The 20467-nt window shown below is 38.4% G+C and overlaps 1 protein-coding gene across 1 annotated transcript in view; it reads left to right on the top strand.

Annotated features, from left to right (window-relative positions):
* Nucleotides 1-16583: 16583 nt before the first annotated feature.
* The window catches only part of CD84 (CD84 molecule), a 37464-nt gene continuing 33580 nt past the window's right edge, over nt 16584-20467 (top strand). The window contains exon 1 of the mRNA XM_059902773.1: nt 16584-16629. Coding sequence (XP_059758756.1) covers nt 16584-16629 — 46 coding nt within the window. The remainder of the gene's footprint in view (nt 16630-20467) is intronic.

Below are 20467 nucleotides of genomic sequence, written 5' to 3'. Positions count from 1 at the left end.
CCACTTCTCCTCCCCCCTCAGTCACCCTACATCCTACCAGTTCACTTTTGGGTTCCTTCCATCTCTTTGGGCATCAGAGCCTCCCACCAGTGGCTGGCAGGTGCCCTAGTTGTAGGGAGATGCTAACTCCACATCTTCCCACACCATCATCTTGACTCTGCCTCTCTGAGACCTCTTTTATAAGGGCACTAATTCCTTTTATGAGGGCTCCAGCCTCATGATCAAATCATTTTCCATGGCCCCCACCTCCTAATACTGTCACATTGGGGGTTAGGTTTCAACATATGAATTTTAGGGGGCACAAACATTCAGTTTATAGCAACCATTTAACATACATACACACCAGAAGTGTATAAAAGTTCTAGTTCCTCCATATCCTTGCCAACATTTGGTATGGTGAGTGTATTAGTCAAGGTTCTCCAGAGAAACAGAATCAATAGAATATATACATATATAACTAGAATGAGACTTATTATAATGAATTGATTCACATGATTATGGAAGCTGTAAAGTCCCACAGTCTGCTGTCTGCAAGCTGGAGAACCAGGAAAGCTGGTGGTGTAAATTCCAGTCTGAGCCTGAAGGCCTGAGAACCAAGAACACTGATGGTGTAAATCCCAGTCCGAGGGCAAAAGACGAATGTCTTAGCTCAAGCAGTCAAGCAGAGAGAGCCAGTTCAACCTTCCTCTACCTTTTTGTTCTATTCAGACCCTCAACAGATTGGGTCATGCCCACTAACAATGGGGAGAGCAATCTACGTTACTCAGTCCACCAATTCAAATGTTAATATCTTCCAGAAACACCCTCACAATACACTCAGAAATAATGTGTAACCAGATATCTGGGCATCCCATGGTGCAGTCAAGTTGACACATAAAGTTAAACATCACAGTGAGTCTTTTTAATTTTAAAGCATGTTTAAATGTATCTCATTGTAGTTTTAATTCAATTTCCCTAATTAATGAAGTTGATCATCTTTTCATTTGCTTAGTTGCCAGCCTTATACCTTCTTCAATGAAGTGTCTATTTAAACTTTTGTCCATTTATTTTATTGGGTTGTTTGGTTTTTCCTATTATTTAGTTTTGAGATCGCTGCATTTTCTGGATATAAGTCCTTTGAGAGATACATAGTTTGCAAAAAATTTCTCTCTGTTTGTGGCTTTTCTTTTCATTCTCTTAACAGTGTCTTTTGAAAAGCAGAAGTTCTTAATTTTGGTGAGGTTGGATTTGTCAATTTATTCTTCTGTGGATCGTGATTTTGGTGGTGTGTCTAAGAAATCTTCATCTGCCACAAAATTACAAATATTTGACAAATATTTTCTTTTATGTTTTCTTCTAGAAGTTTTATAATTTTAAGTTTTACCTTTAGGTCATGGTCTATTTTGAATGGATTTTAAAAATATGGTACAATGTATGAATCAAAGTTATTTTTCTATTTTTTCCTTTCCTTTCTCTCTCTCTCTTTTTTTATTTTTGGCTGTGTTGGGTCTTCATTGCTGCACGCAGGCTTTCTCTAATTGCTGCGAGTGGGAGCTACTCTTCATTGCAGTGCACAGGCTTCTCACTGCGGTAGCTTCTCTTGCATCAGAGCATGGGCTCTAGGTGCACGGGCTTCAGTAGTTGCAGCACATGGGCCCTAGAGCATGCAGGCTTCAGTAGTTGTGGTGCATGGGCTCAGAAGTTGTAGCACATGGGCTCAATCGTTGTGGTTTGTGAGCTCTAGAGTGCAGTCTCGGTAGTTGTGGTGCACAGGCTTAGTTGCTCCATAGCATGTGAAATCCCCCTGGACCAGGGATTGAACCCATTTCCCCTGCACTGGCAGGCAGATTCTTAACCACTGCACCACCAGGGAAGTCCCTCTTTTCTTTTCTTTCTTTCTATTTCTTTTTCTTCCGTCCTTTCTTTATCTTCTTTTTCATATGGATATTCAATTATTCTAAAATCATTTGTGGGAAATACTGTCCTTTATGCATTTCATTTCTTCTGTGCTTTCATCAAAATCCATTTGTCCATATATGTGTGAGTCTGTTTCTGGACTCTCTATTTTATTCCATTGATCTGTTTGTCTATCTTTAAACCAATACTACACTATTCAACTCTAAATTCATAATTATTATTGGTAGCTCTCCAATTTTGATTTTCTTTTTCATAGTTGTTTTGCCTATTTAGGTTTTTTGCATTTCCATTTTAGAATCAGCTTGTAAATTTCTGTTAAAAATCCTGCTGGTTATGAATAACTATACAACTACAAATTAGACAACTTAGAAGAAATGAATAAATTCATAGAAACATACAACATACAATGTACATACATACATACACATTCTTTCTTCATCATGAAGAAATAGAAAGTCTGAACAGACAAATAGTGAATAAGGAGATTGAATTAGTAATCAACAATCTCCCAACACATAAAACCCCAGGACCAGATGACTTCACTGGTGAACTCTTCCAAGCATTAAAAGAAGAATTAATATCAATCCTCAATCTCTTCCAAAAAATAGAAGAAGAGAGAATACTTCCAAACTCATTTTACAAAGTCAGTATTACCCTGATACCAAAACCAGACAAGGACACTACAAGAAAAGAAAATTACAGACCAATATCCCTGATGAACATAGATGCAAAATTCCTCAACAAAATTTTAGAAAACGAATTCAACAATACATTAAAAAGATGATACACCATGACCAGGTGGGATTTATCCCTGGAATTCAAGGATGGCTTAACATCTGCAAATCAGTCAGTGTGATACATCACATTAATAGAGTGAAAAGTAAAAATAATATGATCATTTCAGTAGATGAAAAAATATTTGGAAAAATTATCATTAATTCATGATAAAAATTCTCTAAAAAATGGGTATAGAGGGAATGTACCTTAACATTATAGAGGCCATATATGACAAGCCCACAGCTAGTGTCATACTCAACAGTAAAAACATAAGTTCCTCTAAAATCAGGAACAAGACAAGAATGTCCACTCTCACCACTTTTATTCAACATAGTACTAGAAAACTTAATACTAGCCAGAGTATTTAGACAAGAAAAAGAAATAAAGGCATTCCAATTGAAAAGGAAAAAGTAAAGTTTTCTCTGTTTGCAGATGACATAATATATGTAGAAAACCCTAAAGGCTTCACCAAAAAACTCTTAGAAGTAATAAGCAAATTCAGTAAAGATGCAGGGTACAAAACTAATATACAAAAATCATTTGCACTTATATACACTAATAAACTATCAGAAAGAGAAATTAAGAAAACAATCTCATTTACAATTGAATCAAAAAGAATAAAATATCTAGGAATAAATTTAATGAAGGAGGTGAAATGTCTATACACAAAAACTATAAGACATTGATGAAAGAAAGTGAAGAAGACACAAATTAATGAAAATGTATTCCATGTCCATGAATTAGGAGAATGAATAGTTAAAATGCCCATACCATCCAAAGCAAACAATAGAGTCAATGCAATCCCTATGAAAATTCCAATGGCATTTTCACAGAAATAGAAAAAGCAATATAAAATTTATATGAAACCAAAAAACACCCAGAATAGCCAAAGCAATTCTGAGAAAGAAAAGCAAATCTGAAGCATTACAAGTCCTGTTTTCAAACTATATTGCAAAGCTATAGTAATCAAAACAGTCTGATATTGGCATAAAAACAGACACATAGATTAATAGAACAGAATAAAGAGCTTAGAAATAAACTTTATGGCCAATTACTTTGTAACAAAGGAGCCAAGAATGTGCAATGAAGGAAGGATAGTCTCTTCAATAATTGTATTGGGAAAACTCGATATTCACATGCACAAAAATGAAACTGGACCCCTATTTTACACCACACACAAAAATCAACTCAAAATGGATTAAAATGTAAAACCTGAAACCATAAAACTCCTGGAAAGAAGCATAGGCAGTAAGCTCCTTGACAGTAGTCTTGGCAATGATTTCTTGGATTTGACACCAAGAGCAAAGGCAACAAAAGAAAAAAAATTAAAAAGTTGGACTCATCAAACTAAAAAGTTTCTGCACAGTGAAGGAAATCATCAACAAAATGCAAAGATAGCCTAAGGAATTCGAGAAAATATTTGCAAAACACATATATTGTAAGGGATTAGTATCGAAAACATGTAAAGAACTCATATGAGTCAATAGCAAAAAACCCCAAACAATCCAATTTAAAAATAGGCAGAGGTACTAACTAGACATTTATCCAAAAATGGCATACAAAAGGCAAACATGTACATGAAAATGTGCTCAACCATATCTTGTATTTTCACAGAAAGAACCTTTGCTGCAAGCAGTTTCATCACAGCAGTTTTGTTGCCCAACTAGTTAGCCATAAGGCAATTTTGCCATAAAAGAAAATAACAGAAACAAATCAGGGCTTCCCTGGTGGTGCAGTGGTTGAGAATCTGTCTGCTAATGCAGGGGACACGGGTTCGAGCCCTGGTCTGGGAAGATCCCACACGCCATGGAGCAATTGGTCCCGTGAGCCACAACTACTGAGCCTGCGCTTCTGGAGCCTGTGCTCCGCAACAAGAGAGGCCACAATAGTGAGAGGCCTGTGCACCGCGATGAAGAGTGGCCCCCGCTTGCCGCAACTGGAGAAAGCCCTTGCACAGAAATGAAGACCCAACACAGCCAAAAATAAATAAATAAATAAATAAATTTAAAACAAACAAACAAACAAACAACCGTAAATGAGTTAAAAAAAAAATCAAAGATGGATATAAAAAGGACATAATGAAACATGAAAAATTAATAACAAAACATTTAAAAGATTTTATTGTGAAACAAATGAACCTGTCTATGAAACAGAAACAGACTCACAGACATAGAGAACAGACTTGTGGTTGCCAAAGGGGAGGGGGAGTGGGAGAGGGCTGAACTGGGAGTTCAGGGTTAGCAAATGCAAACTATTATATGTAGAATGGATTTAAAAAAAAGGTCCTGCTGTATAGCACAGGGAGCTATATTCAATATCCTGAGATAAACCACATGGAAAAGAATACAAAAATGAATTATATATATATATATATTTATATAAAATCATATATATATATATAAAATTTTTCTGTACAGCAGAAATTAACACAACATTGTAAATCAACTACACTTCAATTAAAAATATTTTATTGTGGAAAATAAAAATACAAAAATATTTGAAAACACTTTAAATATGTGTAGATTCATAATTGTAGCTGTATTCAGGTATATCTTAAAGAGAAAGATGATACTTCCTTTCTCAAGGTCAGTCATTAAGGATTCAGGATCTAATGTTGGATGTTTAAGTTGTTTATAATATAAGAAAGTCTGCTGTAAATCTCTTCAGATTTCCCTAGAAGTAAAATGAACAGATAAGGAATGCTGTTATCTCTTATCAATGCATATAACCTATACAACTGGTAGGACACATCTGGACTACATTTAAATGTTCCATCACATGCCCAGTCCTCATATTTCACCAAATCATCTAAGCCAGATTCTGTGCCAAATGCAAAATTCTACATCACATTATCCACTATCAAGTAGAAAAAATTTCCACTATTTTCAAGAAACTTATACTCATCAGGAATCTTGTAATTTGGCAGGGGTAGGGAAAGTTTGATTCTTCTGTCGTCTCCAACATCTAATATTGCTTGATACATTTGGTAAAGATGAGATTAGAGAACAAGTGGTTGTATCTAAATCAGGTAAAGAATTGATAATTAATGCTCTTGAAGACTGTTGTGAATTACTAACCATCTCTTTCATATTTGCTATAGCTTGGTAAACTTTTGGTTTTGATGGAGGGAGGGATGACTGTGCTCACCAAAGGATTTTTCAATTTTAGTTTTTTCCACAGGTTTTCTCAGGATAGTATAGTAATCATCACAGTGATTATGAAGAACTAGGCTATAGTAGGGTCTACATGTTTGTAATTATTACTTGTTTAATATAATTACAGCATTTTATTATATGTATTTAGAGAAATTTATATACTAAATAAAACAAGTGTCTTACAATGTTCAAAAACAAAAAAACCTACTGGGATTTTGAGTGGGATTTTGTTGGATCTATAGATCAATCTGGGGAGAACTAACATCTTAACAATATTGAATCTTCCAACACATCAATAGGCATTCCTTCCCACTTATTGCTAGTTTCCAGTGTCTTTTGTCAGATTTATCCTTAAGCTTTCATCAAATTTATCTGTAAATATTTCATATTTTTGATCCCCTCTCTACTTCAGTTTGAATAGTTTTTATTGTCTTGACATTCACTGACCCTTTCTTCTGCAGTGCTTATTCTGATATTAAGTCCATCTAATTAAATTTTGTTTCATATATCATATTTTTACACTTTAGAATTTCCAGTTGGTTCTTCGTTGGGATTTTGATTTCTCTCCGGAAACAGGCCATCTTTTCAAAGTTTCAACACATTTTCCTGTAAATTCTTCAAAATATTTACAGCAGTTGTCTTAATGTCTTTACCTGCTATTTCTCAAACCTGCTCATCTGTGGTTTATTTCTGTTGATTTAGCTTTCTTCTGATTATGAATCACATTTTCTTGCTTCTGAACAATTCTCATAATTTTTATTGTATTCAAATAGTTGTATAAAAGAATAATATAGTGTTAAGTATAATGCTTTTTTTTTGGTTTTACTTTATTTATTTCCCTAGGAATGCAATCCCTTCCCTCTGCCTGGCATTTTGAGTGAGAAGGTGATCATTAATATTCTCCTTAGAATTAAATTGAGCTGGGATAGTGTCATAGCTTTAATTAGATTGAGTTCACTTACAATTAGCCTAACCCCCAACCTCCTTCACCACCACTGCCTTTCAGATCTTATTAATATTTGAAGTGGGAAGGGGTTGGGCTGTAGTTTCATTATTTTTGGTTCACTTTTATATTAAAACTCCAACTACATGTGTCATACAATCTGCCTCTGTTTTCCAGATCCTTCTCAGTGCCACTTTCTCAGCAAAATTCTGGAGGGCATGGGAAATGTTGGACAAAAAGAATTTGTTTTTGCACTGGAGGCTTTTCCAGATTCCAGCTTGTCCTGCCAGCCCACAGAGTCACCTAAGTTTTATCTAATTTGCCTGTCTTCTCAAAGTTTCTGTCTGTGGCAGACTCTCTCTTCTATTGGTCTGTACCCCAGACTGGCCTCCTGCCCCAGATCTCAAGCTATTTGGCTCTTTGCTCATCTACAAAGGGCACATCAAGAGAAGAAGTCTCAAAAGCTAGTATCTTCTTGATAAAAAAAAAATACACTATTGTGTGGCAGGTTAAGGCTGAAAGACAGAGATAAGACACTGGTTCAAGCTTAAGAGAATATAAGTCCTTGAATAAGATACCAATATAGGAGTTCTTGTCTATGGCCATACCACCCTGAATGTGCCCTATCTCATCCAATAAAGGAGTTCTAAAGACATACACATGAGACCAAACAAGAGTTTTAAATGCAAGGAGGATTGGGGCAAGATGGCGGAAGAGTAAGACGCGGAGGTCACCTTCCTTCCCACAGATACAGCAGAAATACATCTACACGTGGAACTGCTCTTACAGAACACCCACTGAACGCTGGCAGAAGACGTCAGACCTCCCAAAAGGCAAGAAAATCCCCACGTACTTGGGTAGGGTAAAAGAAAAAAGAAATAACAGAGACAAAAGAATAGGGACGGGACCTGCGCCAGTGGGAGGGAGCCGTGAAGGAGGAAAGGTTTCCAGGCACTAGGAAGCCCCTTTGTGGGCAGAGACTGCGGGTGGCAGAGGGGGGAAGCTTCGGAGCCACGGAGGAGAGCGCAGCCACAGGGGTGCGGAGGGCAAAGCGGAAAGACTCCCGCACAGAGGCTCGGCGCCAACCAGCACTCACCAGCCCGAGAGGCTTGTCTGCTCACTCGCCGGGGCGGGCGGGGGCTGGGAGCTGAGGCTCGGGCTTTGGTGCTAGCCGGGAGAGAGTCCGGGAAAAAGTCTGCAGCTGCTGAAGAGGCAAGAGACTTTTTCTTGCCTCTTTGTTTCCCGGCGCGCAAGGAGAGGGGATTCAGAGTGCTGCCTAAACGAAATCCAGAGACGGGTGCGAGCTGCGCGGCTATCAGCGCGGATCCCACAGCAACAGGGGCGCAGAGGGAAAAACGGAGAGATTCCCGCACAGAGGCTCAGCGCCGAGCAGCGCTCACCAGCCCGAGAGGCTTGTCTGCTCACCCGCTGGGGCAGGCGGGGCTGGGAGCTGAGGTGCGGGCTTCAGTCGGATCGCAGGGAGAGGACTGGGGTTGGCGGCGTGAACACAGCCTGAAGGGGTTGGCGTGCCGCGGCGAGCCGGGAGGGAGCCGGAGAGGAGGTCTGCAGCCGCCGAAGAGGCAAGAGACTTTTTCTTGCCTCTTTGTTTCGCGGCACGCAAGGAGAGGGGATTCAGAGCGCCGCCTAGACGAACTCCAGAGGCGGGCGCGAGCCGCGGCTAACAGCGCGGACCCCAGAGACTGGTAGGAAACGCTAAGGCTGCTGCTGCCGCCACCAAGAAGCCTGTGTGCGAGCCCAGGTCACTCTCCACACCACCCCTCCCGGGAGCCGGTGCAGCTCGCCACGGCCAGGCTCCCGTGATCCAGGGACAACTTCCCCGGGAGAACACACGGCGCGCCTCAGGCTGCTGCAACGTCACGACGCCTCTGACGCCGCAGGCTCGCCCCGCCTCCTCCGTACCGCTCCCTCCCCCGGCCTGAGTGAGCCAGAGCCCCCGAAGCAGCTGCTCCTTTAACCCCGTTCTGTCTGGGCGGGGAACGGACGCCCTCAGGCAACGTACATGCAGAGGCAGGTCCAAATCCAAAGCTGAACGCTGGGAGCTGTACGAACAAAGAAGAGAAAGGGAAATCTCCCCCAGCAGCCTCAGAAGCAGCGGATTAAAGCTCCACAAACAACTTGATGTGCCTGCATCTGTTGAATACCTGAATAGACAACGAATCATCCCAAATTCAAAAGGTGGACTTTAGGAGCAGGATATATTAATTTCCCCTTTTCCTTTTTTTGTGAGTGTATATGTGTATGCTTCTGGGTGAGATTTTGTCTGTATAGCTTTGCTTTCACCATCAGTCCTAGGGTTAGGTCCGTCCATTTTTTTTGTTTTTTTGGTTTTTTGTTTTTTTTACTTAGAAAAATTTTTTTTCCCTAATATATGCTTTCTTAATATTTTTTTCCGTATTTTCTATTTTTAGAAATTAAAAAAATTTTTAATAAGTTTTTTCATATTTTGTATTTTAAAAAATTAAAATTTTTTTCTAAATAAATTTTTTTCTTAAAAATCTTTTTCTTATTTTTTACTATAAAAAATTAATAAATCTATTTCTAAAAATTAAAAAAAAATTTTTTCTGAATACATTTACTCTTAATAATTTTTTTTCTTATTTTTTATTATAATAGCTTTATTTTATTTTATTTTATCCTCTTTTTATCTTTCTATTTTTTTCTCCCTTATATTCTGAGCTGTGTGGATGAAAGGCTCTTGGTGCTCCAGCCAGGCATCAGGGCTGTGCCTCTGAGGTGGGAGAGCCAACTTCAGGACACTGGTCCACAAGAGACCTACCAGCTCCATGTAATACCAAACGGCAAAAATCTCTCAGAGATCTCCATCTCAACATCAAGACCCAGCTTCACTCAACGACCAGCAAGCTACAGGGCTGGACACCCTATGCCAAACAACTAGCAAGACAGGAACACAGCCCCATCCATTAGCAGGGAGGCTGCCTAAAATCATAAGGCCACAGACACCCCAAAACACACCACCAGACGTGGACGTGCCCACCAGAAAGACAAGATTCAACCTCATCCACCAGAACACAGGCACCAGTCCCCTCCACCAGGAAGCCGACACAACCCACTGAACCAACCTTACCCACTGGGGACAGATACCAAAAACAACGGGAACTACGAACCTGCAGCCTGTGAAAAGGAGACCCCAAACACAGTAAGATAAGCAAAATGAGATGACAGAAAAACACACAGCAGATGAAGGAGCAGGGTCAAAACACATCAGACCTAACAAATGAAGAGGAAATAGGTAGTCTACCTGAAAAAGAATTCAGAATAATGATAGTAAGGATGATCCAAAATCTTGGAAATAGAATAGACAAAATGCAAGAAACATTTAACAAGGACGTAGAAGAACTAAAGAGGAAACAAGCAACGATGAAAAACACAATAAATGAAATTAAAAATACTCTAGATGGGATCAATAGCAGAATAACTGAGGCAGAAGAAAGGATAAGTGACCTGGAAGATAAAATGGTGGAAATAACTACTGCAGAGCAGGATAAAGAAAAAAGAATGAAAAGAACTGAGGACAGTCTCAGAGACCTCTGGGACAACATTAAACGCACCAACATTCGAATTATAGGGGTCCCAGAAGAAGAAGAGAAAAAGAAAGGGACTGAGAAAATATTTGAAGAGATTATAGTTGAAAACTTCCCTAATATGGGAAAGGAAATAGTTAATCAAGTCCAGGAAGCACAGAGAGTCCCATACAGGATAAATCCAAGGAGAAACACGCCAAGACACGTATTAATCAAACTGTCAAAAATTAAATATAAAGAAAACATATTAAAAGCAGCAAGGGAAAAACAACAAATAACACACAAGGGAATCCCCATAAGGTTAACATCTGATCTTTCAGCAGAAACTCTGCAAGCCAGAAGGGAGTGTAAGGATATACTTAAAGTGATGAAGGAGAAAAACCTACAACCAAGGTTACTCTACCCAGCAAGGATCTCATTCAGATTTGATGGAGAAATTAAAACCTTTACAGACAAGCAAAAGCTGAGAGAGTTCAGCACCACCAAACCAGCTTTACAACAAATGCTAAAGGAACTTCTCTAGGCAAGAAACACAAGAGAAGGAAAACACCTACAATAACAAACCCAAAACATTTAAGAAAATGGGAATGGGAACATACATATCGATAATTACCTTGAATGTAAATGGATTAAATGCTCCCACCAAAAGACACAGACTGGCTGAATGGATACAAAAACAAGACCCATATATATGCTGTCTACAAGAGACCCACTTCAGACCTAGAGACACATACAGACTGAAAGTGAGGGGATGGAAAAAGATATTCCATGCAAATGGAAATCAAAAGAAAGCTGGAGTAGCAATTCTCATATCAGACAAAATAGACTTTAAAATAAAGAATATTATAAGAGACAAAGAAGGACACTATATAATGATCAAGGGATCGATCCAAGAGGAAGGTATAACAATTGTAAATATTTATGCACCCAACATAGGAGCACCTCAATACATAAGGCAAATACTAACAGCCATAAAAGGGGAAATTGACAGCAACACAATCATAGTAGGGGACTTTAACACCCCACTTTCATCAATGGACAGATCATCCGAAATGAAAATAAATAAGGAAACACAAGCTTTAAATGATACATTAAACAAGATGGACTTAATTGATATTTATAGGACATTCCACCCAAAAACAACAGAATACACATTTTTCTCAAGTGCGCATGGAACATTCTCCAGGATAGATCATATCTTGGCTCACAAATCAAGCCTTGGTAAATTTAAGAAAATTGAAATCGTATCAAGTATCTTTTCCGACCACAACGCTATGAGACTAGATATCAATTACAGGAAAAGATCTGTAAAAAATACAAACACATGGAGGCTACACAATACACTACTTAATAATGAAGTGATCACTGAAGAAATCAAAGGGGAAATCAAAAAATACCTAGAAACAAATGACAATGGAGATACGACGACCCAAAACCTATGGGACGCAGCAAAAGCAGTGCTAAGAGGGAAGTTTATAGCAATACAAGCCTACCTCAAGAAACAGGAAACATCTCGAATAAACAACCTAACCTTGCACCTAAAGCAATTAGAGAAAGAAGAACAAAAAAACCCCAAAGCTAGCAGAAGGAAAGAAATCATAAAGATCAGAGCAGAAATAAATGAAAAAGAAATGAAGGAAACAATAGCAAAAATCAATAAAACTAAAAGCTGGTTCTTTGAGAAGATAAACAAAATTGATAAACCATTAGCCAGACTCATCAAGAGAAAAAGGGAGAAGACTCAAATCAATAGAATTAGAAATGAAAAAGGAGAAGTAACCACTGACACTGCAGAAATACAAAAGATCATGAGAGATTACTACAAGCAACTCTACGCCAATAAAATGGACAACCTGGAAGAAATGGACAGATTCTTAGAAATGCACAAACTGCCGAGACTGAACCAGGAAGAAATAGAAAATATGAACAGACCAATCACAAGCAGTGAAATTGAAACTGTGATTAAAAACCTTCCAACAAACAAAAGCCCAGGACCAGATGGCTTCACAGGTGAATTCTATCAAACATTTAGAGAAGAGCTAACACCTATCCTTCTCAAACTCTTCCAAAATATTGCAGAGGGAGGAACACTCCCAAACTCATTCTACGAGGCCACCATCACCCTGATACCAAAACCAGACAAAGATGTCACAAAGAAAGAAAACTACAGGCCAATATCACTGATGAACATAGATGCAAAAATCCTCAACAAAATACTCGCAAACAGAATCCAACAGCACATTAAAAGGATCATACACCATGATCAAGTGGGGTTTATCCCAGGAATGCAAGGATTCTTCAATATACGTAAATCAATCAATGTGATACACCATATTAACAAATTGAAGGAGAAAAACCATATGATCATCTCAATAGATGCAGAGAAAGCTTTCGACAAAATTCAACACCTATTTATGATAAAAGCCCTGCAGAAAGTAGGCATAGAGGGAACTTTCCTCAACATAATAAAGGCCATATATGACAAACCCACAGCCAACATTGTCCTCAATGGTGAAAAACTGAAACCATTTCCACTAAGATCAGGAACAAGACAAGGTTGCCCACTCTCACCACTATTATTCAACATAGTTTTGGAAGTGTTAGCCACAGCAATCAGAGAAGACAAAGAAATAAAAGGAATCCAAATCGGAAAAGAAGAAGTAAAGCTGTCACTGTTTGCAGATGACATGATACTATACATAGAGAATCCTAAAGAGGCTACCAGAAAACTCCTAGAGCTAATCAATGAATTTGGTAAAGTAGCAGGATACAAAATTAATGCACAGAAATCTCTTGCATTTCTATACACTAATGATGAAAAATCTGAAAGTGAAATTAAGAAAACACTCCCGTTTACCATTGCAACAAAAAGAATAAAATATCTAGGAATAAACCTACCTAAGGAGACAAAAGACCTGTATGCAGAAAATTATAAGACACTGATGAAAGAAATTAAAGATGATACAAATAGATGGAAAGATATACCATGTTCCTGGATTGGAAGAATCAACATTGTGAAAATGACTCTACTACCCAAAGCAATCTACAGATTCAATGCAATCCCTATCAAACTACCACTGGCATTTTTCACAGAACTAGAACAAAAAATTTCACAATTTGTATGGAAACACAAAAGACCCCGAATAGCCAAAGCAATCTTGAGAACGAAAAATGGAGCTGGGGGAATCAGGCTCCCTGACTTCAGACTATATTACAAAGCTACAGTAATCAAGACAGTTTGGTACTGGCACAAAAACAGAAATATAGATCAATGGAACAGGATAGAAAGCCCAGAGATAAACCCACGCACATATGGTCACCTTATCTTTGATAAAGGAGGCAAGCATATACAGTGGAGAAAAGACAGCCTCTTCAATAAGTGGTGCTGGGAAAATTGGACAGATACATGTAAAAGTATGAAATTAGAACACTCCCTGACACCATGCACAAAAATAAACTCAAAATGGATTAAAGACCTAAGTGTAAGACCAGACACTATCAAACTCTTAGAGGAAAACATAGGCAGAACATTCTATGACATACATCACAGCAAGATTCTTTTTGACCCAGCTCCCAGAGAAATGGAAATAAGAACACAGATAAACAAATGGGACCTAATGAAACTTAAAAGCTTTTGCACAGCAAAGGAAACCATAAACAAGACCAAAAGACAACCCTCAGAATGGGAGAAAATATTTGCAAATGAAGCAACTGACAAAGGATTAATCTCCAAGATTTACAAGCAGCTCATGCAGCTCAATAACAAAAAAACGAACAACCCAATCCAAAAATGGGCAGAAGACCTAAATAGACATTTCTCCAAAGAAGATATACAGATGGCCAACAGACACATGAAAGAATGCTCAACATCATTAATCATTAGAGAAATGCAAATCAAAACTACAATGAGATATCATCTCACACCGGTCAGAATGGCCATCATCAAAAAATCTAGAAACAATAAATGCTGGAGAGGGTGTGGAGGAAAGGGAACTCTCTTGCACTGTTGGTGGGAATGTAAATTGATACAGCCACTATGGAGAACAGTATGGAGGTTCCTTAAAAAACTACAAATAGACCTACCATACGACCCAGCAATCCCACTACTGGGCATATATCCTGAGAAAACCATAGGTCAAAAAGAGTCATGTACCAAAATGTTCATTGCAGCTCTATTTACAATAGCCAGGACATGGAAGCAACCTAAATGTCCATCAACAGATGAATGGATAAAGAAGATGTGGCACATATATACAATGGAATATTACTCAGCCATAAAAAGAAATGAAATGGAGGTATTTGTAATGAGGTGGATGGAGTTAGAGTCTGTCATACAGAGTGAAGTAAGTCAGAAAGAGAAAAACAAATACAGTATGCTAACACATATATACAGAATCTAAGGGGAAAAAAAGCCATGAAGAACCTAGTGGCAAGACGGAATAAAGACACAGACCTACTAGAGAATGGACTTGAGGATATGGGGAGGGGGTGGGGTGAGATGTGACAGGGTGAGAGAGTGTCATGGACATATATACACTACCAAATGTAAAATAGATAGCTAGTGGGAAGCAGCCGCATAGCACAGGGAGATCAGCTCGGTGCTTTGTGACCACCTAGAGGGGTGGGATGGGGAGGGTAGGAGGGAGGGAGATGCAAGAGGGAAGAGATATGGGAACATATTGTATATGTATAACTGATTAACTTTGTTATAAAGCAGAAGCTAACACACCATTGTAAGGCAATTATACTTCAATAAAGATGTTTAAAAAAAAAAAAAAGAGTTTTAAATGCAAGAGAAGACGAAACATTTTTTCAGAGAATGAAGAAGGGAAAAAGAGGATACAAAGTCAGGTTTCCAGCAGCTCTTGGCAACTTCATAGTCTTTCTTCCTTCTCTGTACAACTAATACAAGATAGATGTGTTTTTGCAAATGTATTAATTATATATTTCAGGAAGATATGCTTGCTAAAACTGTGACAGTAATATGGTTTTATCTTGTGAAAGGAAATCATAAAATTAGGAAATTTTATTTTTATTTTAATCCTTCTTTGGTCTCAGCTTCCCAGTTCACTATATCTACATAATGGCACTCAACTATTCAATACTGAATAAGTATATATGGAGAATTATGAGCAGGATTGTTCTATAAATGACTCCAGTTGCTCAGGACCCCTGGAAATGAGCTAGCTGGCTGAGGGAAAGGCTGCATAAAATCTTACTTCCCCAGGTCTCAGGACCTATCTCCCCAGTTTTCCTAGCACTCCCCAAAACAGCTGGGTCCAAGTTCAAACTGCTTGGCATCTGGTCCCAAATATTTACTCACATTACCACTCTCCAACACACCCCACACAGACAAGGCCCTTGTTATACTTCTAACAGGGATTGGCTAGGAGCATAACTAGAGAAGTATCCTAAAAGTATACTAGAGAACAGTCCTGTGTTACATCTAGCTCAATCATAACATAATTATACAAATTATACATTATATACATTATTTATGTATATACATATATGCATTACAATGTATAATATAATTTATATATTTATATATAACTATATATTATCTGATAATATACATTATATTACTATTACATATAATATAATTATTATACAGTATAAATAATTTTACAGTTATATACAATTATACAATTATATAATAGAATTATACATAATTATTATTACATGCAACTATAATTATGTAATATTAACTGCTACCACTTATTAAGCTCCTATAGTGTTAACACATTCTTCCTATTCATAATCCCTACCACCTTTCTCCTAATAATGTTAACTTACCCTTCAGACCTGACTCAGCTTGGTTGTCGGTTCCTTCAGGAAGCCTTCCCTACACTGTCCTAGTCTGGGTTAGAAGTCCCCACTGCCCTCTCAGTTCCCGTTATTTTCTCTTCGGCAACACTTATCGCACTATATTGCCTGTTAATATTGATCTCCCCAACAAGGATATGAGCTCCATGAAAGGAGGGTGATCAATTGCTTTGTTGCTCTTTATATTGCCAGTGCCCAGAAGAGTGTCTGGCACATAGTAGGCATTCAATAAATATTTGTTGAAGAAATAATTAATTATACAATAGACAAAAAAAAAAAAAAAAACTAGCATGTCCTTCATCAGCTAACTCACTTCCTTTCTTCAATGTGTTCTATAAAAAGGGGCATGAAAACAGAAGTGAGACTGATTCTCTGCAGGAAGAGAGCCATACTTTTGCACAGAAGTTTATACTCTGGAAGAAGATGGCTCTTCACCACCTATGGATCTTGCTCCTTTGCCTACAAACCTGTGAGTTCTGACCCTTGCTGATCCCCTCCTAATTTTCTGTTGTTTTAGAAATTTCCCTTAAGGAAGACATTGAAATGCCCTTTTGATCTGCTTTAACAGAAACACACTGGGTCTCAAAAAGGATCCAACTGACTGGGGAGAGACCTAAGATCCAAACCTAACTGTTTTTCAGCTTTAGAGTTTATATTTCTGAATTTTATTTGTATTCAGTCTCTAAAGATCTGAGACAAACCCTTCTACTCAGAAGAGTCAGCACATGGTATACCTGCCCAGAAAACCAACAGAGGAATAGATAATCCAAAACCTTCAAAAACTTAAAAGCAATTTGTTTTTGGTGTTAGAATGTGTTATATAGATTTTAACAGAGATAGACCCTTCTCAATTATTTCATTGCTCCAGCAGATTAGAGAGATGCATGACTATAATTATCATTGTAAAAACTTCATCTCTATAAGCCCCCTTTATTTTCAAAGCAAATTCAGAGCTATTACTCTGCTTCTGTCCTCCAAAAACCCTAAAATAAATGGAGAAGAGATTATTATCCCTGTTTTACAAATAAGTTAGTTCTCAAAAAAGAAACAGAGACGTTGAACTGAAAATTCTGTTTTTCTTACTTATGGCTTAACAGTAAAGTATAAAGGTCAAATGAATATTGGTTGTTGTTAGTACAAAGAAAACTATGTAACATTAACATAGTTCTAGGAGTGTTTTGTCATTGCATATATTATCTCATTGAATCCTAACAATTGCCTTATTTACGTAAAAACTGACTATATTTGGCATTTCTAAATCTACTTATAGTGTCTCTTACCAGCTTTGGAAATGCACTAGCAAATTCCTGGCATGGGTTAGAACACAGAGAATCTAGTGGGTTAGGATTTCTTGAAAAGGTAGAATCCATGCACCTTGGTCTCTCTGGTTCTTTAACCATTTAAAGCTGTGGCTCATTTAATGTGAGCTTCATAGAGATTGTATCCACTGGGCAGGCCAAGTTTTTAGAGCCTATGTTAGTCATCCTGACATACAAGTAAAAAATGCAAGTAGATGGGGAAAAAAGTTGGATAGAACCTAAGTGTAAATCTAGGGATGTCCCCAATCTTCCAAAGAAGGGCTGGACAGGGTGGTACTTGATACCACTTAACTTGGAAAGCATTTTACAATTTTTATGCCCACATTCTTATGTGATACCTACTAAAATCATTTAAATAAGCAAGATAGATATTATTAATTCCATTATGCAAAAAAAGTGTAATCTAAGATTCAAGTCAAACAATTCACCTGAAATTTCACAACCTGAAATTGGTAGAGCTGGAAATGGACGTTTGTTCTGTTAACCCCAGGGCTATAGTTCTTTCTGCTCCACACTTTTCTGACCTCTTCACTCATTCAGTTTCTGCGTCCTTGATACTCTTCAAAGGGCAATACATGCTATGATGAAAGGCAGCTCTAAGATACACTTGCCTCATCTACTGAAACTGAAATCGAAGTTGTCAAATCAGCTAGTAGTGAATCATTCATCCATTAGCTTTAGGACTTTGGGAAAGTTATATAAACTCCACCTGTTGTCGGGAAGGGGAATATTTCCCCTCTTCCCCCTCTTGAGTGCTTGTGGCTGGACTAATAATAAAATTGACACAAGACAGATTATAGGAGAAAAGAGACAAATTTTAATTTGTGCACACAGAAGTCTCTTAGAAATTAGACCTAGCAAGTGGCCAACACAAACAGCTTTTATACTTTTTAGACAAAGAAAAAATAAACTGGGCTTCCCTGGTGGCGCAGTGGTTGAGAGTCTGCCTGCCAATGCAGAGCACATGGGTTCAAGCCCCGGTCCGGGAAGATCCCACATGCCGCGGAGCAACTGGGCCCGTGAGCCACAATTACTGAGCCTGCGCGTCTGGAGCCTGTGCTCCGCAACAAGAGAGGCTGCCATAGTGAGAGGCCCGCGCGCTGTGATGAAGAGTGGCCCCCACTTGCCGCAACTGGAGAAGGCCCTCGCGCAGAAACGAAGACCCAACACAGCCATAAATAAATTAAATAAATAAATAAATAATTTAAAAAAAAAATAAAATAAAATAAACTTGTGAAGATTCAACAGGACAAAGAAACTTAGGCTTTGGATGCTCAATCAGTGAAGAATGTAAACAGAGTTTGGGCTTGGAGTAGTAAATTAAAGTAACAAGGTTTGTTTATACAAGCTTCTTGCCCCAAATTCCCTGTCTCTGGCGATAAGGATGTCCTTGTACCTCCAGATATAGGGAGTGCACCTTTCACATGGGATATTTATTTTCTGCTTTCAGGGGGACAGAGAAGAGTCAGAGTTTCCCTCTTGCATTGGCTGCTTCTTAAGGAACTTCAATTCAAAATAATCAACATAGGGAGTTCCCTGGTGGCCTAATGGTTAGAATTCCGGGCTTTCACTGCCATGGCCCAGGTTCGGTCCCTGGAAGGGGAACTGAGATCCCTGCAAGTGGCACAGCCAAAAAGTAATAATAATAATCAATATGCCATTGTGGCATATTTGGGAGCAGCCCATCCTGGGCCCCAAAAATGTTATTTAGACTTCAAATGGGAGAACTATTAGTACAATAGGATTGTTTTGAGAACCAAAATGATAATCCATGTACAACACTTGGCACAGTATCTGAATGTAGTAGGTGTTTAATAAATATTAGCTAATGCTGTTGTTTTTCACACTTGCTTTTCACATGGTTTGAGGAGGAGCCAGGGCTTTCTTGCACTGAGATCCTGGGTGAGACTCCTCTGTTTAGGATGATCCAAGGAACATGAGCAGATGAAAAGATGGTGGGAATTTGAGCTTAGGTGTGGGCTTTTGGGGTTCCATAAGAGAAAACCAGGGATGAAATATTCATTTTGTCAGGGATCCATAAATGAGAGATGGGGACTTGTTTTTATAGCAGTAAAACTAAAAGTACTTTCAGGTACAATTTGCCTTTGCTGAATGGATCTCTTTACCTTTTAAAGTTTATTCCACCAACATTTCCTGAGTCAAAAATATACCTGAAATCCCTCCTGCTGCTATTCCTGACAAAGTTGGTCCCTTATATTTAGCACTGGGCTTAGACATCAACACTGACTTTACTTACTTCCCTGGAATTCAGAGCAGTGGAAGCAGCTGAAATGCAGTGGGAAAAGGGGGTTGGAAATCCCATTTTCCCTTGAAATCACTGAAATAAGAGGAGTCTGAATGTGCAAAGCTCATGACCATTCCATGTTGGAAAAGTTTTCTCTAAGAACCAAGACTCACAGTCTTATGCTCTGTAATCTCAGCTTCCTCATCGTGACCTGTGAACACTGTGACTCTGACTGTCCCTCCAAGTATTCTACTAGCCACCTACCCTTTGGGGTAGAAAACAAGAATCTACCACTTTTGCTTCATGCCCCTCTATGAGTTCTTTCTCATACCCCTTTAATTCTTCCTTTTCTCCACACCTTTCTCACTTCTCTTTCTTCAGCCCCTCCACTTGCTCCCTTCTCCTCTCTCCTGTCAATAATAGTAATAATTAACCATTTATGAAGCAATCATTACATGTCTGGCATTACTCTAAGTAGCGTACGTTTGTTATTTTGTCTAATCCTCACAACACCTTATGAGATGGATACTATTAATATCCCAATTTACAGATGAAGACATTGACACAGAAAATCAGAAGTCATTTAACCAAAAAGTGGGGGATGTATGATTTGAACTCCAGTGTCTTTAGGCTTAACCACTGAGCAGTGCTGCCTTCACCCACTTTGATGCTGAAGTAGAATTGTCCCTGAGATTGATGGTTATCCCACTTTGGGATTTATCATGAATGGTGATTTATTCCCA

Source organism: Balaenoptera ricei, chromosome 1 (assembly GCF_028023285.1).
Source record: "Balaenoptera ricei isolate mBalRic1 chromosome 1, mBalRic1.hap2, whole genome shotgun sequence".
Taxonomy (NCBI): Eukaryota; Metazoa; Chordata; class Mammalia; order Artiodactyla; family Balaenopteridae; genus Balaenoptera; species Balaenoptera ricei.
Note: the sequence above shows the minus strand (reverse complement) of the source record. Positions and strands in the feature narration are given on the sequence as shown.